Source organism: Aythya fuligula, chromosome 9 (assembly GCF_009819795.1).
Source record: "Aythya fuligula isolate bAytFul2 chromosome 9, bAytFul2.pri, whole genome shotgun sequence".
Taxonomy (NCBI): domain Eukaryota; kingdom Metazoa; phylum Chordata; class Aves; order Anseriformes; family Anatidae; genus Aythya; species Aythya fuligula.
The window spans coordinates 16,298,094-16,325,440 of record NC_045567.1 but is presented as its reverse complement, the minus strand read 5'-3'; the positions used below and the strand labels follow the sequence as shown (position 1 = coordinate 16,325,440).

General features: G+C 40.8%; 1 protein-coding gene across 15 annotated transcripts in view; it reads right to left on the bottom strand.

The window, feature by feature from the left end:
- The window catches only part of LRCH3 (leucine rich repeats and calponin homology domain containing 3), a 61,589-nt gene that overhangs the window by 28,220 nt on the left and 6,022 nt on the right, over positions 1–27,347 (bottom strand). For all 15 annotated transcript variants that reach the window (XM_032193129.1, XM_032193130.1, XM_032193140.1 and 12 more), the window contains exons 2-8: positions 7,219–7,363; positions 5,594–5,720; positions 5,162–5,267; positions 4,841–4,977; positions 3,748–3,857; positions 907–1,000; positions 30–150 (exon numbers count right to left, since the gene is read on the bottom strand). In XM_032193129.1, the coding sequence (XP_032049020.1) occupies positions 30–150; positions 907–1,000; positions 3,748–3,857; positions 4,841–4,977; positions 5,162–5,267; positions 5,594–5,720; positions 7,219–7,363 (840 nt within the window). The remainder of the gene's footprint in view (positions 1–29; positions 151–906; positions 1,001–3,747; positions 3,858–4,840; positions 4,978–5,161; positions 5,268–5,593; positions 5,721–7,218; positions 7,364–27,347) is intronic.

Here is a 27,347-nt window from a genome sequence, read left to right as displayed (position 1 = left end):
AATATTATTAATCAAAGATCACTATTTACCTCCACCATTAGTTACAACTGTGCTCCCCCGGTTTTCTTGATACTGACTTTCTCTTCGCAGTCTCTGTTCTTTAGTGATTTCTGCCACACGTAAAGGGAGGTCTGAAAACTCATCTGTTGGCTTTAGAAAAACAAATGGTGAAGAAACATTTTCTTGGGAAACATCTTGCAAGTTGCTATCTCTTGATTTGTGTTTTTACTTCAACTGTCTTCTTTTGCATGTATAAAACACTATCAAAATATAGCTAAGGTGTATTGTCATTAAATAAGCTTTCCTGAACAAAGTAAAAATCAAACAAAACACAGTTTGACTACAGCTTTTCTCTGGAATAATTGCAAGTGCTTGAGAACATCCCAGGACAAAACTCCTACAACTCTTCCTAAAACCAAGCTAGGAGCACAAAGAAGCATACAGAAAGAAGTTCAAGGAAGCACATTAGATCTTGGCTACTGCCTTTTCTACCTGTCCCAAGAGAAAAAGGGTGCTGATTCCTGGGATGAAAAATGGACAACCTCCTTGCTAGGAGACACTGTTTTGAAGCTCAATTTTCATGTTCAGATTTTATTGAGACAACTACTCATAAGTAAATGAAGATGACTCATTCTTTTAATGACAGCTAAGACTTTTTTTTAAATGAGGAACTCCCTTTTCCTCATCTTTTGTGCTCCAGTAAATTCATCTGTCATGCACATTTCTAACTTCATGTGCATCCCATATAAAATTATGCTTGCTTTACTTGAATAAATCTACAAGTATTGGATGAATGCAATTTCCATACTAACATGTACACATTCCCTACTGAATATGCTTCCAGATGTATACTTACTATTTTTCTTTCCTGTAAAATATGGCACTCAAAAAAGTTGCAACACTTACTTCATTCCCTGACCATCTTTTGTCTCCACTGTCCACACTGTTGAAGCCAGAATCAAGTGCTCCATAAGGACGACTGGAATAAAGTTCCTCGTGGCTGTCAAACACAATGGTTTAGTTAGTGCAACATAGAAGCCACTGAAAAGTTGTGAGCTACTACAGAACTAGAGGTAGAACAGGCTACCAAGCACAGTTGCAGTGTTTTCACAAGCTCAGCATATTAGAAAGCATCGTGCTGCATTTGTCATGTAGAACAAGAGGCATGAGCTCAGTCAGCTGTTCACCTGCATTTTAAGAGCTAATCTGACCAAAGTATTTATCCATACTGCAAACGTTTCCCAAACAGAAATTCTGACAAAGAAAACAGCAAAGTGGTCTCATTATTACTTCACAGTTTAGCATGTCAAGCTTTCATTTTCCACTACTCGTATGTTTTGGTTGAAAACCACTTCTGTTTACTTCTCACAAAGTTTTTCCTCAAACAAGCAAAAAGCATGTAAAATTACAAAAAATATAGGCATAGCAAAATATATTTATTCTACACAAAATTACCTAGCATGTATTATGTGACTATCTTCTGTATCCTAATTATCTACCTAAGACATACAGAAAGCAGGGCAATATTTCAAATATTTCAAAATATATTAAATATAAAAGTATGGCTTCCATCTACACAGTCTGACTTTGTTGATGACACGTCTAGACAAAGGCATTAAACATGTGCCTAGTGTTACAATACACACAAACAAACAGCCATACAAGATCCCTAAATTTCTGGGCTCAGAAACTACATAATTCAGCAGTACAGCCATCACAGATGTCAAGCCTGGCAACTGCTGCAGATAGCTGCAGTAAAGAGACAATGGGACTTGTCTGACCCACTGCAGATGGCATTTCACAATGGCTCAACTGTCCTACTGGCACTCGATGCCCCAGGGAGAACTGCAGCAGTAATTACTGCATAATACACAAGGAAGAACTTCAGGAAGCTAATTGGTTCACCCCATCATAACCAAATTGCCAGGCATTTTCTCACTGGTATTGCTCTCAAGTTGCTGCTCCCCTCTAAAAATCCCTCTTTCAGGAAATACTTATTTTTAAATTACTCATTACTATTATTTAAGCAGCACATATGCATGCATGGGGCTTTCAAAACTTACAGACCCAGGGCTACTTACATTTTCAGATAGACATTTAGAAAAAAAAAAACACAAAGTTATAGGAGGGATGGGGAGCTACAGATGAGAAATATTAGGCTATCCATCTACGTCTATGCAGTTAAAACTTCTGCAAACAGACACCAAAAGACAAGTTCTTGCACCTGCACGGAGTTTAGGTTAACTCAGGAGAGTCACACTGTTATGGTCTAGTATTTGAACAGAAAGATCATCTGCATAAAAAGCCTCTGCAAGAAATAAGGGGAAAAAAGTACCTCCCTTCTTTAGGGTTGGGAAGAAAAAAGAGAAAACTGCTGAGTGCAGTTAATGAGCTATAAATTTGAGACACTGATGACAGAACAACACTTACACTGATAGTTCACAATACTTAACGGTTGTAAAACATGTCTCAGAGAAGGAAAAAAAAATCTATCTGCCGTTTAATTACGTTTTAAATACATCCATATTCCTAGGAGCTGTGAGAACCCTGTTCTAAGTTGATCGATTACAAAGAATTGAAGAGCATCAAAATGGCTCCTTGGCTACATCTCAAAAACGGAAAAGCATTTTGATACAAATTTTCTCTTTCTGCATTCATATTTCCAAGCTATGATTAAAACAAAAATTATCCTTTCAGAAAAGTGATTATTGAAAACCTTGATAGTAATACAACAGTCAGTAAGTGAGAACCCTTTTTTGGGATTTTCTCTAAAAAAAAAAAAGAGATCATAGATTGTCTTTTAGAGCCTGTTCTTTTCAATAGCAGGATGGTATCCCAAGTATTGCACAGAGACTGTCTGCAACAGCGTATGTTTTAGGAAAGTAAGGAGCACCCAAAATATTCAATTCATATGTTGACTTCAGACAGAAAATAATTTAAGACAGTCAGTGCTGATACGAAATCATTCTGTCAGTTCCTCGTGCAAATTCTTCTTCACAAATCTGACTCGTGATGATTTATTGTGAGGCCCCCTGATCTGTGTTTTACTGCTGCAGTACATCCTTTAGCAACTTACTCCTCCACACATTATTACCACCTTCCAAGACGACTGAGGTAACTTTTATATACACTTAGTTTCATACTTCACTGACTCCCTTTCTTCTCTATCATATAACAGAAATAAATCTCAACTCCTGCTTTTCTCTAGACATCTTAATTTAGCAGCTGATACGGCTGACTGTTCCAATATTTGTGTTACAAAGCTAAGCAATACTGCCAAGTGAAAGCTTGCCAAGAATAACAGTTTACTAACCGGGTGGAGATCAGCATTTACACCTGCAGTTTGAGCGTAGCAGCTATAAAATTCTGTACAACAGGTTAAAAATCACAGCAGGGATATACTTCAGCAAGTATGTGGAATATATTGAGATCTTATAAACTGAACACGTTAACAACAAGACAGCATGCCCCCATACTAAGAATATGCTTTTTACTGTACAATTAACTCTAGTACTGCCTTTCATATGATATTGCTAAGGTTTTCTTCTGAACATCTCTTTGTTTCTTAAATAGTAATACCTTGCTAAAACGTACCATGATAACATAAATGATATTCTTCAAAGCTACCTCCATCAGTGAACTTACCAAAGAACAATCCTTGGATCTATTTTGTTTTAAAATTCAGATTGCTGACAAAACTTTCCTGAATGACATCAAAACTGGAAACCTTGATGGTGCAAAACTTACCAAGATCCAAATCCCATGGGCCTCCTATCATAATCGGGCAAGTCTGGAGCTATCTTGCATGCTTCTATGTTCAGGTATTTAAATATGTGGATTTTTCCTTTTATACATATCTGTGAATTTAAAAAAAAAAAAAAAAAAAAAAAAAAAAGAACTATAATTTTACAATGTACTTTCAAAATACTCTATCAGAGATTTAACCTGCAGTGCAGGGTAATAAATGAGCACATTTATGTCAACCAATACATCTTTTCTTTTAACCTCTGTGCATTTTACATGAACAGTTGTAGTGGAGAGTCACGAGATGCCTGTTAAACAAATGGATGCTGTCCTCCAAGTACATCTGGTCTGCATACAACTCTGTCAGCTGGATGCTGAAACTTCATCATGAAAAATAGACTTAAGTATGTACAAGTACTAGAATTTATACCCTTGGAATCAGAACAGATGCATCCTACCCATGTCCAGCTTTGAATGGCAGTGGCAGACTGCCAAAGCAAGCTCTTACTTAAAGTGACTGAAGACAATCACTGTTTTGCTTTCTAAAGGGAGGCAAAAGCCTGTGTAAACTACAGATTTCAGCAAGTACCACTGTAGATTCAGAAGCAGAAGCTCACGGCAGAATTTGTAATTCTCAATGGCTAATATACCTGCATTCAAAATTAGTCACTAGCCATACCGCAGTTTCTAGTTCCAATGCCAATTTGATCACTCTGCTGCAAAGTGAACTGGTGCACAGCAGCACCAAGGCCTCAGTCAAAATTTTGACATTTGAGTGGCACAAAAACAGCTTTCCATAACAGAGCTTCCTCCCTCCCACACATGTCCTAAAGCTATTTGATATCTTCACCTAATATTAGCAGAATGTTAATAGTGGATTTTTTAGTATAATCGCACAGCTGAGATTTCTAATGCAATAAATAGAAGAAAAAGGGACTTTTCAAGCTGTGCTGTATATTTAACACTTTCAGAGAATATAATTTATTTAAAGTCCTCTTGTTCTTAAGTAAAGGTTCTAATAAAAGTTATTCAGCTTTTAACTTTGTTCCACCCTTTTTAATTGACCTAGTTATCTGAATTCCCGGCTGCAGTTTACCTGTGCAGGGGGTGACTGGAGAGGGTTGTTCTCTAACATGATGGTTTGCAGATGTCTGAGGTTCCTATAACAAACTGGGATTGTTGTTATTTTATTGCAGGAGAAATCTAACCGAATCAAAGGCAACTCAGCGAGCTCTGCAGGTAGAAAATAAACAATTAACTCAGCAGAGTTAAAAGCAAGAGTATAAAAAACCCTGTACATGTTACTTTACAAAATAATTAAGTGTATCTGCTTCTAGTTCTCAGGGGAAGAAAAAGGCATTAAAAATACAGAAGTGCTTGAAGTTTCTGCTGTTACGACTGACAGCCTTTATCTCACCTTCAGGTAAACGCACCAGATGATTTCTTCTGACATTTAGGTCCCGTAAAGATTCCAAATTGCCAATCTGCGGAGGTATTGTTTGTATTTCATTACAGCTCACATCCTACAAAGCACAAGTGAAGAGTGCATTAGTACACTCCACACAACATAACTGGAGATACTAGAGTAGATAGAGATCATTCTTAGACTAAAAGCAGATTCAAATAACTTGCTGCTGCATGCAATGACCGCTTTACAATCACAGAGTTCTTAACAGAATGTTAATCTCGCAGATCCCCAGATAGCATCCCAATTACTGCCCTGTTTTTAGCAGTTTATCTGAAGAACATCTGAACCTATTACGCATAGTTAAATCAATTTAATTCATTTAATTAAGTCAATTAAATTAAAGATCAAATATTGGTGGTTAAAGAATAATTGCATACTCACAAGCTCTGTCAGCTGTCTGAGCTGTCCTATTTCTTCAGGTATTGAAACCAATTTATTATTGCTTGCTATCAAAACTTTTAGTGGTAGACTACAGAGGTGTACTGGCAACGTTGAGAGCTGGTTTCGGCTTTTTGGACAGAAGGAAAACAAGATCATTACAACTCTCATGACAGCTCACCTCTCAAAAGCAATGAAAATGCAATGCATGATATACTCAAAAAGCACACTCTGTTTTGACAATCAACTTTTTTTAAAATAATATAAGTACTGTAAAACTAGTTCCATGAAACCTTCCTTGCTCCCTGAACCATTACTTGCTTTATCCAGCTGTGTCTGAGCACACTTTGAATGTCAAATACCAAGCCTGATCTGATGCTTTGGGACTCAGCTACACAAAATATTTTTGGGGCTTCTGAAAACTGGGCAAACTTACTATGTTTGAACATGGTGCAAAAGTCTTTCAGTTGGGTAGTGTTGCAGGTCAGCACATACAAAATTCCAGAGAAATTCAGTAGATACACAATTAGAAATATACTTGAAATATTCAGGAAGTCATGAGGATCACAAATCTTGCCAGGATGGATTTGGTTGTTCCAAAATCCAGTGTTGTACATTTCACAACAGACTACTATTAAAGCAAATATGAGATCATATGACTCGACTGTAACCTCAGACGAGAATCAAGTAGGATGAGAATGGATTATAAAAAGAGAAAGACTATCTTTCAAAACAAAACATAGCAAAGAGCAAAGCATGGATGTTTACAATGGAAGTTATTATGACTGTAGCTAAGGATCTTAACTAAGGCTTTGATCAGATGTTGACATTTACCAAAATATGCTGTTTTTTCATGCCTGAAGCCCAGATTTCCTTGCTATTAAAAATATCTGAGCAGTAGCTGAATCAACAATAGCTTTTCAAAGGATTATACTTGGACTGTACCTGCTAGAGATCAGAGCGATAGGAAACCCATACCTTATTTATATCCTATTCCTATAATTCTCACCAGAAATAAAAAACAAGCTAATTGAATTGGCAGAAGTATGACACCAGAATGAAAAAGCCTGACATTCTTCTTGATTGCTATCAGAGACACTTTGTAATTGAGACCCTTCATCACCTCTTAAAAGACTGTTTTTAGAAACGGAGAATGCTGTACATAGCTGAATTTTATCCACAGGATACACTGCACCAATTAGCTTTTAGCACTGGCAGGTAGGTGTTCCTGCTTGAGAAAGCTGTTTAAAAGCCACTAGTACAGTGAAGGTCAATTCCATAAAGCTTATTCAGGTGCTCAAATTTGAAATTTACAGATTAGCCAACAACTCTATCCTCTCTTTTCAGTCAGCATGGATGTATTTCACATGAAAACTACTGGAACTTATTATGTGAGTACTCTAAATTGGAATTAGCTTTCCTCTTCATACTCCACTTCTACAAGCTGCTCTTTAATCCTTGTGTTCCACGATCTACCCAAGTGAGACTGGTACAGGCTGCCTTGTTTCAATGACACACAATATAACAATGTGATGATCACACACTGTGCCTGTATTATTTATGGATGTGCCAAAGTTGATCAACCCAGATTACCGATGCTAAAGCAAAGTTTTAAAGACAATTGTTACCTGATATTTAGAAACGTTAAAGACTGTAAGTTCAAAACAGCCTCTGGGATGTATCGAATGCAGTTCTGGTACACATTAAGGCTCTCAAGGGAGACAAAGTGACACGCTTCTGCTGGAAGCTCTGACAGTCTGTTCCGTGACAAATCTGAAGGGGAAGAAAAAAAACATTCCGTGAAGCTATGTTAAAATTTAATGAGGGCAAGTATTATCTGTATATTTGCCATCACATAGTGGGAAGAGTTGGACAGGAAGCAGTTTTGCCATCCTGCCTGCAAAGTTTTCAAGATTAGAAAGTGATTTACACATTACACAGGAAATAAATTAACATCTTAAAATCTCGTAGTGACAATGAGAAAGAGAGACAAATGCTTCATTCCTTTCACAGTCATGCTTTTGCATCCCTAACCACTTAAAGCTTAAGGGAGTTAGTTTAAGATGTTGAAAGCCCAGCTTCAAATCTGCTCCAGGACCAGCTCCTCCACCTTTAGATTATGGATTTTGTATAGGGTGAGTGGTGCTGTAATGAAACACAAACAAAACCCACAAGTACTCTTCTCTCAGCCCCCTGCTAGGCTTCGCTGTCACATGAAAATCTTAGCTTCTAGTTCAACTTCTAGTCTAAAATATTCACTTTACATGGTGCACATTTATATATAGCAGCTCCGGTAAGGGAAGCATGGGGCATACACCATATATAAGCCTTCTATACCATGGCCAAAGCATCCCCCCCTTCACAAAGACACCGGTTCAATCCTGAAATCCCGATCACGTAATGCAATAACCAGTTGTCCTGGGAGCAGAGAAATGCCTGCTCACTGCTAGCAGCAAGATTTACTATTTCGATGTGATCAAACATTCCCTGCTGGGCAAGAGGCAAAGTTTAATCAAAACTACCACCAAATATTTGTATTTGAAGAATCAACATTGTTCCTCAGCCAGTTCACTCAAGTCCTACGTGTATCCATCAGCGTTACTTGGAGGAGTCCAAGGGTAAAAGCTGCATTGTGATAAATAACACGGCTCGAAGTGTTATTTTCTCCTTAAAGGTCAAGCCAAGCTCTCGGTTATGAATGCCAAAGGACAATTCTCACAAACACACACCAGTAGCTCCCACTTCCTAACACACCCAGATCTGACAGGGGTTATGGTCACCATTAAGAGCACAAGAAAGATGACTTTGCATCAGGAAGGAGTTTTAGAGATACCGCCTGGTAATGAACTGACTTCACCGACACCTTTTTAAGCAGGCAGACATTCACTGTAAAAGCTCAATTAATCTAAATCAGCGTTGTGAACGATCAAAGCAAATATCCAAATGGAATTGCTATATTCTTTATTGGTTCTTATCCTTTATGTGTTTTGGGGTTGTCCTTCAAATAAAAATAAGCTTATAGTGTACCTTTATTCTACGAAGGAACCATCCAATACAGATTACATTTTAAGGGCTGACAATTCAGGTAGGTCTCGTGAGTCTTGGACTATTATTATTATTTTTAAACAAAGGGAAGCTTTTACAGAGTAAAAAAGCCCTCCCTGCAGAGCTCTTGTCTACCACTCTGTTTCAGTGTATGGCTCTATGGTGCTGAAGGAAGAAAGGTTACTCCTAGGGCAGCAGGAGCTAATGCTATGTCTGTCTCAATTTTTACAACTTTGGTCAGAAAAAGCCACAAGCTACTATTGATAAAGAACCCGCAATTTAAAATCTCAGAAAAAAAGAAGCACCACACTGAACTTTGCAGGGGAAAACTCTCAGATGTGTTTTAGTGTAAGTGATAAGAGACCGCATTATCCAATCTGCAGATAAGACCATAGTCAACTATAGCAAAGAATATGATGGATACAAAATAAGGTTGTGTAAGGCACACACAAGAAAACATGAAGATCAAGGAAACCTCTAATCCATGGATATAAAAGAGTTATGGGGAACATAACAAAACTCATTGCCTGTTCAGCAAAAAGTAGGAAAAATTACACCAAGGGTTTTCTTTTCAGCTTATATCAACATCAATCTTGCCCTCAACTTAAACTAAGGTTGAACTTGACTTTGGAAAGCCAGCATTTTTAACTCAACATTTCTGACCAGCTCTAACAGTGGGAGCTAAAACTACAAACCAAAAGAAGCCATTAGCATTAAGTCTGCAGTGAATATCTAGAATGGCCTTTTAACAAATCAGGATTATGGATTTTCCTCTTTTTTCTATTTTTTGAGAAAGAGGTCAAGCTTTTTTTTTTTTTTTTTTTGAGGAAAAACCTGCACTTACTGATTGCTGAAGACAGCTTCCATAAACATCCTAACCTTACCATGTCCTAATCCTGATAAATCATCAGATAAACACATCAAACGCCAAGCCAGACCACCGTGATGGATCCTACTTCCCGCTCCTGCCAGACCCCGAGATTTCTTACTTCCATTGCTCGCCCCAGGCCCTTTTTATTGCCACAGTTTGTGGGAATTAAATCTAGTTTTTCTGATCATCCAAACTCTACGTGAGCAGCAGGGAAACGGTGGTGCAGGTGGCAGAGCTCCTTGTTCTGCTGGCAGGGATTCCTTTTGCTGCCTTAAACTCCGAACTCCAGCCTAAGCGCAGACAGAGAACAAATTAAGACTGATCAGAATCTGCAGACAGAAAAGGAAGCAATAAAATATCCGTGTATACCCTGCAGGGACACAGTGTACACTTTCAAGTGAATTTACGCAGCGGGCACATTTTGTACGAGCCGTCTCCTGTAAGACAGGAGCCTGTCCCAGGGTTTATTTTGCTTTACTTCCCTAATTTAATTCTCATTAGTGATTTACTAAAAATGACAGCAAACCCCAACCCACTTCCCTCTGAATAAAAGCCGTATAGCTGCAGCAGATTTAAAGCAGAGTAATAGCACCAAAACTAGGCAACAATGCGATGGCCAGAATTGCGACATCCCCAGGGGAACCTCTTCTGTGCCAACATTGTCCTAAAATGTAGGAGAAGAGTGATTTCCAAACAAACACAGCCCCAACACAAACAAAAGTGATGCATCCTGCAAATTTCATAGTAAGCACAGCCAACCACAGCAGTTGCAATCACTGAACTCATCTCTAATACGACTTCGCATAAGGTTTCGCAGCACAATTGTTTGTCACATATCAGAAAGGGAAAAGAATGCAAATTATTTCAGAAACAAGCACGAGTAATGTAGAAAAATGTTCAGTTTCTCCATTGCCCACATGCTTAAGCATCTATTTTAAATAATTACTTACAACTGCGGTCCTCATCTAAGGGTTAAGGTGCTTTTTTTGTTGTTTTTTTAGGGATCTTGGGGGCTGGGACTGAGTTGTACCACAGGATACTGACATCCTCCAGCACGCAGCTTTTTCCCTCCTTCGCACAGCTGCGCTGCCTGTTTTCAATACTACTCATTTTAACAAAGAACGAGACTTCCCAAGTAATGAACCATGTTTTCTGGCAGAAGAGCCACAGAGAAAAAGTTTGTTTTCACTGTTTTGGAAAGGGTTTAACCACAAACATGAGAAGTCTCTCAATTACTTTTTGTTTCGCTTTATCTTCCCAAAGAATATTTAAAACCTCGTGTTTACACATTGCTCTGTTGCCTAGACCCTCACAGCATCAAGTACTAGACACGAACTTTGTATTTTCTGAGCTATGATTCAGTATTTCTTTAGAAATAACTCCCTGCAAAATAAGATTAGGTAGGAAGAAATGAAAATACACTTTTTTAAACAACAAATGAGTTCAGAGCGTGATAGAAAAGAGACATCAAAGCCAGTTAGCAGCAACAACTAAGCTTTTCCAGACTTCTCTCAATCTACAGCGATTTTTAAATCTTGGCATTTTGTTCTAGGACTCATTCAGTGGAAAGCAGATCAAGCTGGAGCTAAATTTGGGACAGCGGTACAGTCTCTTAAATCGTTCAAAAATGGTCTAACCAATTACAAGTTTGGTTGATAATGCTGCAGCATTTACTCACATGATAGTCATGACAATGTCATCTCACACAAAGTAACTATGATATCATGTGCTCAAAGGGAGAATTAAGGAGATCTGCCAGGAACATTAAAAAAAAAGGCAAGTACTATAAAAGTACGTTGAGCTGTAGAATAAAACAAGAGCACTTCAAGAATAAGAAGGAAGCAAATTTATTATAAAACAGAGCGAGAGCTCTAAACCTGCAAATGAAGAACTGCTTTCGGTAATTTGCAATTCTCTCCTGTCCTGCAGGAGATTCCAACAAGAATTTAAGCTTTCCACGACCGCATCCTAAGCCTCAGCGACATTTCTGATTTTGGCCACTTCCTCTGGAAGTCTCCCCCCCCTGAAACCAGACCTTCAATGGGAGCAGAAACAGGGCCGAGTACAGCAGTCATTGTACGAAGCAATTCAACTCCATCCTCTTCCCCACCTTCTTCCTAAAAATATCTGAATGAAAGGAACAGCTCTAACAAAACTGGGAGGTAAATATTTAAAGAAAAAAGCATGCCAGGCTATATACCTGCAGCATGGCAGCATCTGGTGCTTTTCCAAAAAGAGGAAGTGGAAGTGAGGTAAACGAAAAAAAAGCCATTTCATCAAAAATATCTTGACAATTATGACTTGTTTTAGTTATAAATACTCTCCTGTCACTGCAGATATAAAGTAACTGTTTAGTAACAACCAAAAAATAAAAAGGTGTTAATAGTATGAACTGTTGTGAAAGCTAAAATTTGTACAAAGATTTCTCTCCATTTCTCAGAAAAGTGGCAATGCTGCAGTGAGATATTATTTACATTTTAATATTTTTTACAAATATTGTAGCATGAACTAAGAAGTAATTGATAACTGCCAAATCAAGCAAGCAATAATCAGTGTGAATAAATATAAAAATACTTGATTTAATATGTGTAAACCCTTTTTTCCTTGACATACCACAAAATGCAGAGAGCAAGCACACTAATTCCCTCTCAGAAGTACAAATGCTGAATTTTACTATGAAGAAACAAATGAGTGAAATACAGCTACTGTAATTTGAACCAGGAATGACTTGTGTTCAGCTTTAATGGGTTAAAGTAACCATTTAAAGGAATCTGTTTAAAAAAAAAAAAAAAAAAAGGTTCTCCTTGCCTGCTAAAAATGGATGCATTTCCTTGAAGGCATGATCGTGTGGAATTTTGGCAAAGGGGAAACGTTCTTTGGAGCTAAGCTCTTTGTGGAAGATAAAACAGCCAGCAGCACAAACACAAAACGAAATCTCAGAGCGGAGTCAGATCACTGACCTTTTCCATCCTAATTGGGATTCTACTCAGAAGGCCAGCAAAGCCAGGGGTAAATGCAAATCAAGAATATGCTACGTTAAAGTTGCATCACTCAGCATCAAATGTAAACTTCTGCTCAAAGAAGAATGTGACAGTAATACCCAACAAGACGTGCCAACAGAGCCCTGCTGAAGTTCAGCTGTAACACAAACGTGTCTCCGACAAACCCTGATGCACCAAGACCAAGTTCAAGGTACCGGGTGCTTGAACCCGCTGCCCAGGCTGGGCCAGGAGGGAGCTGCAGCTCAGCTGCTGCTGGCACTCAACCCAACAGGGCGGTGGCGAATTCCAGCTCCTGGGGAGATGATCAGCCTGCCCAGCCTGCTGCAGCGGGAGCACGGCGTCTCATTCCAACCGACTGTGACAATGAAAGGCAGCCCTAAGCCTGGCCTGGGAGACAAAACTTTGTTGGTAAAAATCAGAATTCTGTCAGTGCAGACTTGCCTGCGTTCCATAAAGGTTTTATTTCTTTTAAAGTAAAAATGTAAACCAGCAAAACCAAGATCTTTGTCTGTCTATCACATCCCAAAAGTCAGCAACCACCGTAACACCTGCTGGCAAAACGCTGATGTGAAAGATTGCGACAAGGACAGCAGCTGCAAGGCGTGGACTCCCAGTCATGACGTGTCGTGACATCAGGTGTGATGGCGCTCAGTGAAGCAATGGGAATGGTGTCTGTGACGTGGTTGAATCCTGGCAATCCTAGCATCGCTGCCTGCTGCTGTGCACTGACCTCAGCTGAGATTATACCTCACCGAAGGGCAAGAAAACGTTCTGCTTTCCCTGTGTTGTAAATAAAAAGCAATCTCACGGTTTTCCTTTCACGCCAGATGAATCTAAGATGCATTAACCTGCAGATGACAGACAAAATCTATTTTAATATAAATAATTAAGTCAACCAACCCATGACCAGGAGGCTGATAGCCAGAGTAACGACAGACAGAAAGAAGCAGCAGGAACTGCTTTACGATGACAAAGGCCAGCTGGTCAAGAAGAACCACGTTCAAAATCTCTGTGCAGATGGGTTTCTTCACATACACAGCTTAAAAACCGGCAGCAAACTCCACGGTTTCACAATGATAACACGACTTCTGTTATCATCAGCTTCTTGTAAAACAGCGAAGTAGCTGATGTGATCTCGCAGACATGAAAGCAGCTCACCTGAACAGCTCCTTTACAACCGCTGCTCCTGAAGGCAGCCTGCTCCCTGGGAATTCACTGCGGAGGTTACAAGCCTCATCTTGCAGATAATGTCACAAAACAGACCTTTTGAGGAGCTTCCTGGTGTCATCTGATAGCTCAAGTGTGACATTGAGAGGCAGCTCTCTCAGGACGATTACTTACAGTTCCAAATGCATTCGAAGCACATCGTTACACAAACCATAACTCCAATTTCGTTAGTTTGTCATCCATGCCATTAGCCAAATAAATTCATGCATGCTGATACTGTTTTCGTGACTTGGTGTGTTTCACCTCGCAAACATTTCAGAAATTGAAATGAAAACCTAAGAGCAATACTTGCAGCCCTACTGATTTTTAGGAAAACATTCCCATAAAGCTAATAAAAGAAAATGAATAAAACGAAAGCACAGCCCTAAGCAGATGAGTTACTGCTATTATTACATGTTTTTCCTGTGCAAGAAAACTAAAAAAAAATCATAAAAAACACCTGTGCTATAAATCTAATACTGATGGTCTCGCTACATAGGAATAGCTTTCTTTTTAAGCACTGCAAACTCTGGCATGCTTACAGCTTCAGTTCATACTCGGAGGATTTCCTGGCACAGGACGGGTGATTTTACCTCTTCCTGTCTGCTGTGATGTAACACCACCACTTTTGTCATACCCTAATTTAAAACAAACCTCAGAAATGTCATCTCCTGACTTACCCTCTACCTGCTAGTCCTGTCAGACCTGAACTTTTCCCAGCTATTTCCCCACGCATCTTAGATACACCTCTCAGAAACCTATTAAGTCAAGGAGAAAGAGGGTGGCATTTACTGGCCTGAGCTGAAACTGTTCCTTCTTTTCCTTTTTCCCTTTAACCTACATGATTTTTCTAGCCCTATATTCCCAGTTTCAATTTCCAGTATTTCATGAGGTTAGGCAAGTTAGACTAAGACACGCAATTTGACCTTGATACACTTCTCGCATTTCAATTCTCAGCAGACCCACTCTTGGTGCGTACGATCACATCCTGCCTTAGCAGGAATACCAGCAGCGTTCAACTCTTTTAACCATTTCCAGGGACTACCATTTTGGAGCCAAGAACCAGCCAAGCCTGTTGCTTTTTACAAGACGAACAGGCTATCATTTCTGCAGATACAGAAAGCGAGGCAAAAGTCAGTGGTTTGTTCCAAACGTCAGCTCGGCGGTGCTGTGCCTCGAACACAGAGGTGCTCACCACCGAAGTCTGTTTCACCACCTCGAGACCACACCATGTAGCACACAGAACGGACCAAAAGACTGCGCTCTGCACTGGAATCAGCCCTCTAGATTTCCTGCCTCGTGTGCTGCACACAAAGGTTGTAAAGACAAGGTTTGCAAGAACGCTTCTACCCAACGCTGCTTAACGCTGCCCTTTGTAAAAAGGACTCCACATCATTGCCAAACCATTGTCAAGTTTCAGATGTGTGGATCAAAGCTTCTCATATGGTATTTCCTCTGGATATGCTTTGTTTTCATGATTTTTTTTACAAAATAAATCAAGTTTCTTGCCAACTATTTGAAACAAAACAAGAAAACCCCTCACTTCCCCTGAAGAATTCTTACAAATCCTTGCATGTAGCGATTTTGGCCGAAGCATTCACCTCTTGCTTCAACACAGAGGTTACCAAATGAAACCTCTTTTTTTATTTTTAGCTCAGAAACATCTCACTAAGAGTCATACAACAGAATTTTGCAGACTGTGGTCCCCAATTACTTGAACTATGCTAAGTTTTTAACTTCAAGTTGCCCCTTCAACTCTTCTCCACTAAACCACATCACTTGCACAAGAAATTAATCAAGTAGAACTGTCTCTGAGCTTAGTCTCTGTAGTATTCACCATCCACCGTTCAGACCGGGAAAATCTACATACAAAGATCTGTAAGAACTTTAATTCTGCTTCTATTTATATTCTACCGAATTGAGAAAAATCTGGGATCAAGGAGGAAAACAGAAGACTAGGAACTCGTTCCCATGTTCCCTCCATTTTTGCTCTCCGTGTTATTTTACCGCATATTTGCTGTGGTTTAGCTTTTTCTTTTGCACATGATGAATGAAAACCTCACAGGTGTCACCATAAAAAAAAAAAAAAACACTGACTAAACACAAACATGTATTTTACAGTCCCGCACTTCAGACCAGATGCTGTACATCCTTTGACAAGAAAGCACATTCCCCCCGACAGCACGATTTTCTCACTGCAGCAGATCATGAGTACTGCAAGAGGAGGATAAACATCCAAATCAGAGTAACAGCCTGGAATAAAATGCTGTTTTCTCTGAGAAATAATTTCACTTTCCTTTTGCAAGGAAAAAAAAAATATATATATTTTTGACTAACACAAAAAAGTGGAAACTGCAGAACACCATTACACAGCTGTTCTCATGTGGTTACTAGCAAACAGGCAAAGCAAGAGGCTCTAGTCCCCTCAAGGAGCTGAGAACTCCTAATATTCCACAAACTTCAGTTGCGTTTCCTCTAGTTGGCTCTAGCGCAGGCAAATCAGTAGCCTAGACAAACCAAACTTATGTCAAGCCTTATTTATGTTTCAACGTAGATTGTGGCTTTGCAGGCAGCCAATCTAAGCCGGCAGGACCACGGAAGGGAACAATTCCTCGCTGGCCTCATCATCATCCCCTCCCTCGCGCCAGCGCTGCTGATTGCACAGCCACACAGCCAGTTGGATCTCATTACTGTGAACGAATCCTGAAAGAAAGAAAAAAAAAACAACAAAACACAAAGCCACAAATAGTTTTCAGCCCTTCTGAGGCATGATCTGATTCATGGTGCTGTTGTGTAAGCTCTTACATCAACACAAGGGAGAAGAGGAGAATGTGTGGCTATGTGTGTAGGGAAGAAGGAGACCACGACTTCTGCCAGGCGCTGGGATTTGGCCCAGCTGCTTTATGATAACCACAAAACCGTGCTTCCCTGGTTCCTTACCATGCACACTCCTAATAAAACAGGGATCGTTTCAGAACAGCAAAGTCAGGGTCACAAACAGGGATTTATTCCCAGGTTTTGCTCCTTATACGTATGTACTTGTGGACACAGCACAGTATATTAAGGACAGCACGTGGTGGAGCGAAGCAGACACTTCAGGAACGAGATGCCACCACTTCTCAGATGAGTGGGGAGAAGAAACCAGTGACTTGAGGAGGGAACCATGCAGGAGGAAGTCTGATGACCCAGCAGCTGGGCCTTATGATCTGTCAGTAACCAAGAGGACAGACTACAGACAGAACACACACTGCAACTGGCTGCGCTGCTACAGCACAGACGACACAAGCAAAGCAGAACTGTTTATCCATGTCTGAAAAAGAAGGATTAATTCTAACCCTTTCCTAAGGAGCTGTCAGCTGAAAAAGTTCATATATATCTTCCCCACCCCCTCATATCTTCTATCTTCCAGCTATTTTATTCCATTTCCTCACTGAACGTGGGCATCCAGCCAACAGAATAATCACGCGTCTCTTTCAAACAACCCTAAAATATCAAGCCAAACAAACTGAAATAAGTGAAAGTCGGAGAAGCAATGTCACGAGAGATCTAACGCCGGGGAAATGAACCAGGGTCTCCAGCTCACCAACTCTGCTTACTCTGGGGAAGCTCCGTTCCTGGCTGGCTGACTGCACTGCACATCCCCGTGTTTATTTGTATAAAACATGCATACAGGATTTATCTCCAGGAAAAGCAGCCTTTGGATGACACCTACAAAGCTGGTAAGGCAGCACACACCCCTTCATTGATAAACCCAGTTTAAAGGCAGCTACTTTGGCTTGACCCAAAGCTACTCCTAGTTGACTTAAGCTAAACTAAAACAAAGAACGAAGTCAAATCATGGCACGAAACCTGTATGCCCAGATTTTTACACTATTATAATCAAAACAGTACACAATCAAACCTGAAAGCCTTGGAGAGGCACCCTCTGGCACCCCATTACACTGGCATGAAATGATCCCAGCTGTTGGGTACTCCTCACCACACCCCCCCTTGCAGTAAGCTACTGATTCTGCAACGTTTGGGTGAGCATTTCCCCATCCACACCAGAAAAGAAAACAGTCAAGTTAGCTCATCCTGGTTTTTAAGTTGTTAAAACTCTGCTTGCAACTTTTGCCTGAAGCTAACATGGGGAGGACCCCTACGAACTTTATTCTCTAGCACTCCTGTGAAGTCACCGGCTCTTATCTGCACACTGACAAACAAGTAGAAGCCCTGCCTCTGTGAAAATGCTTAGAAGATGGGAAGAAAGAAGGCAACTTTGGGGAAAAAAAAAAAAAAAGTATCTGTAATCGGGATTATCTAAACAGACTACTTGGAATCGGATCAGAGCCCTCATTACTTAAACATTCTGTTTTCTTTCATCATTAAGCAGCCATCTTTGCTAAAACAGAAGCAAAATGTCCTCACTAGAAAGGAGACTAAGCTCATGTTGCAGGCTGTTTGCTGCACCACCTCCACTTGGAATCATTACCTGTTTCAGATAAATAGATTCAGTCCCTCAATCCCAGCAAACACAGGGTGAAATTTAGCTCTTCTGCATTTCTTCCTCGCATTTAATTTAAGAGATCTGCTTTTCTGGGTTCTCATTCTCTGAACTGTGGAAAAACTATTATGCTTCAGAATGAGTATGAGTACATGCACGAAATTCCACCAAACATTTCAGTGCTTTTCACTATTTTTGCTTCCCATAGGCCTGAGCTGCCCTTTTCCCATACTATTTAGGACAGACATACCTCCCTTCCATGGGCTCTCTTCCCCTGTCAGGAAGCAATTTCTCATTTTCTTTCACAGTTCTTTCCTTTTCCTGTTAGCACACCAGGACAAGTGACAGCTCAAGACCTGCATACCACTTCTTATTTTCACAGGGCAGAACCAACCTGGCAGTGACTCGTTCGTAGCAATATCTGGTTTCCAGCACGGAGCAGAGAAGCACTGAACCACTGTGTAAAAACAGGAACGAACATGGCAAAGGGCCACAACTTCTTCAACCTGCTGTGACTGTGCCTCTTGAAACTACACGCCAGCTTCATTAAACCTCAGCTGAAGACATTCGCTTGTAGGCTGGAGTCAGAATGTCACGCCACTTAGTGATACGTATTTTTAATCTTACTTTTAATGAGAAAACGTGTTGCTGTCCTTCTGTCACAGTAGGCTGCATTCAGAAGTGTGCTTCATTACAGGACAGAAGCCAGGCTGCCACCTCCCGAACAGGTGGCTAAGCTGTGCTGTAAGGGGGAGACGTCTGCTTGTTAGCAGAGAGGAGGCTGCGAGTTCCACTTGGCGACGTTTCATTTCCTTACTTCTGTAAGTTTAAAGAAACATTTTTCTCATAGTCTGAGGCCTGCCAGTAAGCACTTCTAGGTTTTCACGTACATCATCTCCTTCAGTTCCATTTCTCACTTTTGCTTTTTTTACAGCGAAAGCCTATGACTTATGGTATGTACACAAGGCACTGCACACGCAAGACGTTACGTAAAATAGAAAAGACTCTTGCCAAGAAATTACATTACACACACAACTCCCCACAGAAGATAAATGTATGATGAATATTAGCTCCCACACTTCATGATTAGGCTCTAGATATTATGCCAGATACCACAGCATCAAATCCACTGACAAGTCAAAATGGGGGGATGTGGGGAGGGGGCAGATAAAGTGGGTAAAGCAAAACCACAGGTTAATACAAAACAATGCAGATGACGTACAATGCTCAGCAATGACACTGCTGACAGAAGAGTACCAAGACCTCCTAGGCAGCTCTGACCCAGCCTAGAAACCCCCTGGCAGGCAGCAGAGTGCCTCTTCACCAGAGGTTTGCTGTCCGACCTGGTGGTCCCGTAACCAGCTCAGGTACCCCAAGTGCACTTACTGCTCTGTGAAACCACCCCGAGCAATCTGCTCATAGCTATGGAGAGTTCTCCCAGCGAGAAGATCGTATGTTACTGTCACTTTGCTTAATGCTCTGCTGTGGCTTTCATCTGTATCAGTGAGATACATCACACATTCAGCGGTTCCAACAGCTTGGCAACCGAATGGGAACTCGGGGAGGGAGACCTGGCATGCAATAAAGACAAGAATAAGGCAGTCAGAAGGGCTGGAAATGTAAAATGCAACCAACAAAGACTCTGTATTTCCACCGTTCATCTGTTTATCTTACTAAATGCTAGCAATGATTTCAATTCATCTTAATATTGTACATATTGTTCTCCATCTACAAGAATGCTCACATGTAACCATTTCAGCTAACAGGACAGGGATATTAGCAGCAGCTGCAACTTAACCCAGTATCACACTAGCTTTGCATATTCCCCTCTGTATTTTTCACCAAGAAGTTAAAAATACATTACCTGACTACATTTCCTTTTCTCCCCTCACAGACAACTTAAGTCAAATGATATAATAAAGTCAGTAATAGACGGACAGTGCAAAGAAGTTTTAGCTAAAAAAGCAGCTTGGATTGTCCTTCATGGAGAATTGGAAACAAACCAGCTCAAACCTGAACTGAAAATTCAGAGGTCTTAAAAAAAAAAAGTAATTTCACAATAAAAGGCCAATTATTTTCAGAGAAAGGCAAGCGTTTCTATAAATTTTTATGCCTGTTATTAACGCCTTTCTGCAAAGTTCTTAATTGAGTGCCTCCGTACTTCTGGCATTTAGCTACAGCTTCATCAGACCGTGCAGTAAGGTCACCGAATACGTCTCATGCCACTGCAGACACTGATCTGTCTTCAGCAGGATGGTATTTTATTGAAAAGTCAATAAAGTCCTAGCAGTCAAAAGTCCTATGTTCTCTTAATGACTCCTTGAGGCCATCTCTCATGCTGACATCACTGCTAACAAAAAAAGCCTGTTACACTTTACACAAGCAGCGCTGCAGTTTTCAATAGGACAATTATAGCCAGAATCCTAGAAAAGGAGATGGAGCCTGACCAAGGCATCTGTACAGTACAAGCCATTTCAGTGTCAAGAAATAAAAAAATGGTATGGGATATGTACGGAAAGTATCCCGCATCAAACAGAGACCAGCCAGATGAGGAGATAAATGACAGCAATTGCCAAAACATATGTTCGTAATATAAAATAAATTTTGAATCTGGAAACCATAAAAGTCACCTTCAGTCAAAAACACATCACGCAGACATTAGCAAGGATCAAGGCCTACAGAAGTGGTGGTCGCAATTTCATCCATCTTCATTATGGTAAAAGCGAAGCTGGCTAAGAAACAGTAGCAAGGCGCTCAGAATGAACGGTACCTTCTCAAATTAATATTTTGAACTGGCTTGCGTGTAACCTTTCACAAAAAAAATTAAACGTTATGAAACCCAGGGCAACAAACAAAACCCAAAGGGATCTGACTGCAGTTGAAAATGTATTTTTTCAAAACCAACCCTGGCTGAACAGTCAACGTTTCTCCTGTGAGTCATTGATGCAAATTCGGTTCAAACTGCAGTAGTCACTTCGAAAGCGTTGGGCTGGTCCGTGTGGAAGCTGTGGCACCATCCCTGCAGCTCCTGAGAAGCACCACGGACGGCTTTGTGCCTAGGCAATCCCAGCTATGCTGGCTCAGGATGAGTTGCAGGGAGCGTAAGGACCAGGAAAATGAAAGCTGCTTGCCTGATAGGAAAATCCTTGACAAACACTGAGCCCCAGAATAAAAGCTGCCTGGCGACTGCCTGCACTGCACAATGAGAATCCCACTTCCAGAGATCACCAGCACTCCTCTTCATCATTAATATTTTACCATCTCTTATTTTTAGAGCTCTAACTATGCACAAAACCTTGCAAACAAAGCAGCGTTAACTCGGAAACAAGCAAAAATGCAAACCCAACAAAAACACAAATGGAAAATCTCCAAGCTAGCACGCACAAAGCAGTTTTTCTAACACGTGGACACGAGCATAAGGTCACCCAAAGCCTCCTCCTGCTCCTCAGCAACAGGACACCCTGCCTGCTGCCACCGCTCGAGAAATACTTGACTGCCTTCCAGCAGAGCCAGGTTTCATTTTACACAAGTGCTTCACTGAGTTAGCAGCGAGGGGAAGTGCAAAGCAAATAACTCATCTCTCCCCGTCCCCCAGCCCAGTTAAAATTTCTTTAGGTCCAAAAGGAATTATCTAACCAAGGAAATCTACTTAAAATTAATTTTAAGGCAAATGGCACATAAAAGCTTTGAATATAGAGCTAGGCCTATTGCTAGATTCTAAGACACACAATCCATGTGCAAACCTCTAAACCCATCTATTTTTTTTCCTATTAGAAATTACAAGTGTTGTTAAAACCATACATTTACCATAAATTTAACCCACTTATCTTCCCCAGAAAAAGCCAATGAATTATGCAGGGGGACAGTTATACACACATTAATTGGCCCCGCTGAGCAATTTTAAAAAAAGGAAAATACATCATAAAACCAGCACATTCAATTATTAATTTAGCTTCATTATAAATATGGAAATGATATGCAACAAGAAAGCAGTGTGGGTAGGAAAATATTAGTCAAGCAAAAATATTTGAAGTTTATACAAACTGAAAAATGATGCTGAGGCTTTAACAACAGCGATGGTACTGAAGCAGCAGTATTGCTCTTGCCCTGAAAGCAACACTGATCTCATTACTTTGTCATTACTTTAAGCACACGATGACAAAGCATCCTGAGATCACCAGAAACTCAGAAATACATCTGCACTTCTAAGCGAAGTAAAATAAAACTCTTCAGACTGCTATGAAGTAAAGAGGAACTTGTGGAAAGTGCCACCATAAAATACATTTGAAAATAAAATTGAGTTTATAGCCTGTTTCACCTGATAACATTTACCATTCTTCACAAACAAGACCTTCATCTCTGAGACTGCAGCCACAGCCAAAGCAGCAGCAGCTGTTTTAACTGTGACAAGTTATACTACATAAAAAAAAAAAAAACATAGAGCACTGTACTTTTGTTGCTAGCATGAATGGCAGAGATCACAAGACGAGATGCCATACGCTGATTAAAAATATGGCAAATGAAAGTTTGCCACTGAAGCTTGGCACCTGCTTAAACAGCTAAAACCAGCCATGCAGCAGGAAGAACTCGTCTGTAAATTGCGAGAGCCACGTGGAAAAGCTGTTATGTGGAACATAACACGAGGCAAGCCTGCGAACAGCCAGAGTGCAATAAAATTTATTACAGTTCAACTGTGCAACTGCTGCTACTGGTGTTGAGAGAGATGAAAGCTTTATTTTCAATGTAATACATACAAATGTATTGGATTCTTCATTAATCCTCTCATCTCTGATGATGCTGTCTGTCAGAGGTAGGTTGATGCTGGTCTATGAATTAAAGATCTCTTATTTTTTGCTGATCAAAAAGGGCATCTCCAGCTTTATACCTGTTAACATGCCCAGTTCCTCCTCTGTACTGCTATCCCTGCACAACATGCAGTTTGATGAATTACACAACATAGTAAGTTTCAAATCAACTGGCATGGAAAGAAGCAAGGGCATATAAAACAAAGTGGTTTAATGTATTTTCAATATCAAACTTGAAGTGAAATAAAATTCAAGTCCCCCAGATAAGACAGACACTTTACAATTATTTTTTTTACTCCCCCTTCTTCATGGGGCACAAATTGTGTTCTTCAGCTTTAAAATTACATGGCTTTGCCTGGGAAGGAGAACGATATGCCACAAGCTCTTCTCTAAACTCCTCTGACACACACACATGTATCCCAGGGAGGAAGCGGCACGTACCACACAAGCAGCACAGAAAAAGCAAGATGCAAAGAGGTTGGAGAAGCGGTGGTGGAAGGATTTCTGTAAGGTCAGAAACAGAATTGAAACAGAACAGCCAAAAATAAGACACATTGCTTCTTTGACATATGAACACATTTTCTTCTAATATGATTTAAAAGTAGACCAAAGTGTCCTCAGTGGAGAAACATACATGTATAAAGTGTATCTCTAAGTGTGAGGGGTTAGGTAGCCGTGCCATCATACAGACAGAGCTTCTCTGCCTCGTATCAGTGCCACGCAGGAGCAAAGAGAAGGACTCACAATTCTGGTCAGGCTTTTGTGTTTATTTGCCTTCGTAATCCCCAAGGTCCTGAGCAATTGTCAGGTATCTGATACATTTCTCATTACTACTACTGAGAAAGCTCCAGAGACATGTGTTGTAGTCATTCATTAGAAAAAGGAAATCCCTCCCCCAAAACAGGGCAGACAATGCCTCATTCAGCTTCCACCAGAACCTGCCCAAACAGCTCGTAAAGGACGCTTTGCATGCTTCTAAAAAAAGTCCCTGCATTTCCATCTACTGGATATTCAATACGGTCAAGACTTGAAAAGAACTGCATCACGCTGAAGGGATACGGGCAGATTAGAGCCATTTGCTTTGTGCCCTTCCTCCTCAGAGTGCTCCCTGCTTATTAATTAACCGATGGCAGCAAACACGACGCCCTTCCCTAGATGCAATTGGAGCAGAATGCCACGGCACAGGAGAAGTTAAACTCCAGGAAAATACGCGTAGCACATTTCATAGGGAATTTCATAAGGAATAAAGATTTCTGGCAAGAAAAGCTGTTTATAACATTCCTTTTATTAGTAGTTTAATACTTTGGTCTAGATGAAATTCTATGAACTGGATGAGATTCTTGTACCACGTAACAAAAAGAGCGTAATCAAGATTTGCGACCCTCCCAGTTTCAGACCCAGGATAAATGCAGTTGGTACCAGACTTTTTATTCATACTTACTTCTCAGATTTATTCACTGCGATCACAACCATCTGCGTGCTCAGAATGAAAAGCCAGCATTTAATCACCTGCAAAGATGATGAAAAGCTTCTAGGCTTTCCCGGGCACCGTATAACTTTTCATGGCAATTACAACAATCTTCTGACAGGAGACATCGCTAAACGACGTGATACGATTTGCACAGAGCCATAAAACATGCAATACTCGAACACTTTGCAACACATTTATAGCTCAAAGGATCGGTCTGCTGCTTTAGCACAGATGAGTCCCAAAGATAATTTTTTCCCCTACTAAGCAAAAATCCACCTGCCCCTTGGCAGGCCAGCAGAATAAAAGGAAGTAGCAGATCTTTTATGGCCCATAACCACATTCAGTCGTGGCCCTCTACAAAAACATTTATTCTATAGCCGAGCTCGGAGTCAACGCAGTGACAAGCACGTAATTGTGCGGCTATTATTGTGCTCAATGACTCCTTTACTCCTGGGGAACAGCGCCTACGACAGCAGCTGACAGAAGCCTTTGGCTATGACTGAACCGAGAGGTAATATACACGGCCATAAATAACGGTAAGAGTGAATTAAGCAGGCTTAAATTACGACTTGTCTCATCAGCACCCTAAAATTAATGGTCTCCTTGGATTTAAAAGAAATTTTCTACTAAATGCTAAGATGTAGATTATTCCTCTTTTTCTGCAGTAACAGCTTGGAGAAGAATGGAGCTGGGAGGTGGGAGCTGGGCTGAAGCAGATGAGCCAAAAGGGGGACAGAAGAGAAAACGGAGACAACAACACGGTGCTGGGGACACCCGACACGACTGCACGGAGGAGCCCACCCTGCCCGAGCTGTTCCCTCCGGTACCAGGCGCAGAGCCCAAGCTCTGCACGTGCCCCTACTCCTCCGCTCCCAAACACCAGCACAGCACAGAGGCTGAGCACTGCCCAAAATTGCCCCCAGGGAAGGACAACCCGCAGCAGCCCAACTGGCTCAGGAAAGAGACGCAACAGGCGTTTGGACAGTGCTCACGAGTCATGCGGATGCCAGCGTGATTCCGTCTGACTGCATCTAGATATCCAGCCTCTACCCAGGATTCGGCACCAAAACATAACCTGGAAGAGGCACCAAGACTTCATTTTTTCAAAAAAAAAATAAATTGAACTCTTAGGTAAGACTGGAAACTCAAGCAGACGGAACAGTCCGTAATCAAAGATGCCCACGGAACTAATTTCTCACTTCCTGTGCATTGCTACTGCCCACAGGTCTTTGATTATAACCACACACCACTTTTCGTTCCTCTTCGAGATTTTTCTGTTCGAGCAGATCTCTTCAGACAAGATAAGCTTACTGAAGAACGAGGGCTGATCATAGCAAAGGCCTTCTGCAAGAGCCTGTTGTTGAAAAGCCATCAGGAACAAAGCAGAGAACTACAGGAAGAAAAAGGGAAGGCTTACCCCAAAGTGGAGGAAGGCTGCTTTGGGAAAATGGATTGCATCCTGTCACTGCCACGTATTTCCTTCATAGCACTAAGCAAATCTTCTAATGTATTTTTCCAAGGTCTTCAATCGCACGTTTCCATTGTTCTAGATGTTGGGCTTGATTTCCAGTACTACCGAAGAGTCACCGAGGCATTGGAAGTTAAGAACTGCGTTTTTAAAAGTATATATAAAAAACCTGCAATGTCTGGGTTGCCTAAAACCTCCAGGCACGAAGTGCTTTGAACCTGGTACCCCAAATCAGGGAATGCTTTCAGGCTCTGTGTAATTCCAAGATTTGTATCTGTAAAATGCAGTACCACGACCTTGCTTCATTTCAGAGATCACATGGAAAATGGTGTTTGAAGCCTTTTCAACAGTAGGGAGCACTAACCAAAGCCCAAGGCAACAGTAACACAGTCCAGGATTCACAGCTACATTTCAACAGTATGCAGAATAAAGAGAATGAAATTCACATGGTTGGTTGCACAATAGGAGGGAAAAAAAAAAAAAAAAAAAACAATAGATGCTCACTGATCCCACTGGCCTCTGTGCAGAGTAGAGCATGGTTAAAAACCATGGAGTCAACACCTGGGCTGCACGGAAAGTGGGATTTTTTAGGCATGTCCTCATTTTGGAGTGCTTCGGCTGCATTCAGAGAAGACCAGGACTGCAAATATTTTCACTTTCAAATCAATAACATGACCAGCCGGGAAAGAACAAAGGCTCTCCTCTACAGAGACTTCTGTGCTCTGTCATTAACAGCAGTGGTTTGTAGTGTGCAATCATAAGTGATGCTGAAATATAGGACTATAGGAACACTTTGGGGGACTTCAAAGTGAAAAATAAGGCCCTCTTCTTCATATATATAAAGTGCTAGTTTATGCAAAACAATCCTATAAAAAAAGATCAGAGTCCTCTTTAAATACGTATAATCCAGAGAACTAAAGAAATACTTGAACTCCTTTAATACACCGAACAGTCTAACCTCCAAGACACTTCTAACATGAATGGGTTTTTCCCCCCTTCACTGCTGGGAGGGGGCTATCAGCAGATAAAAGAAAAAAGCACACTGCTCAGCCCGTGACTTCAGCTAAATACACAACTGCTATTCATCTGGGCTGCTTGGCCAACCTCGGAAACCATGCGCTCCAAGCCTGATTAATTATTAAAGGCAGAAGAACCCTTGAATGGAGCATAAACCCTTGAGTTGCAGCCTTCTCAACCACGTCATGTCGTTTTTAACACAGGCTGTGTAATTTGCAGCATTTGTTGTAGCTAACTCTTTACTGCTGGTTCTTCCACTAGAGAAGCTAATGATGTCTGCTGCAGTCTCCAGCTAAACGCAAACCATCCGTTTAAAATTACTTGCAGAGAACGATGTGTTTAGCCAGATGAAAGCAGGAGATCCAAACCTGTCAGCAACGAAGTTTCAC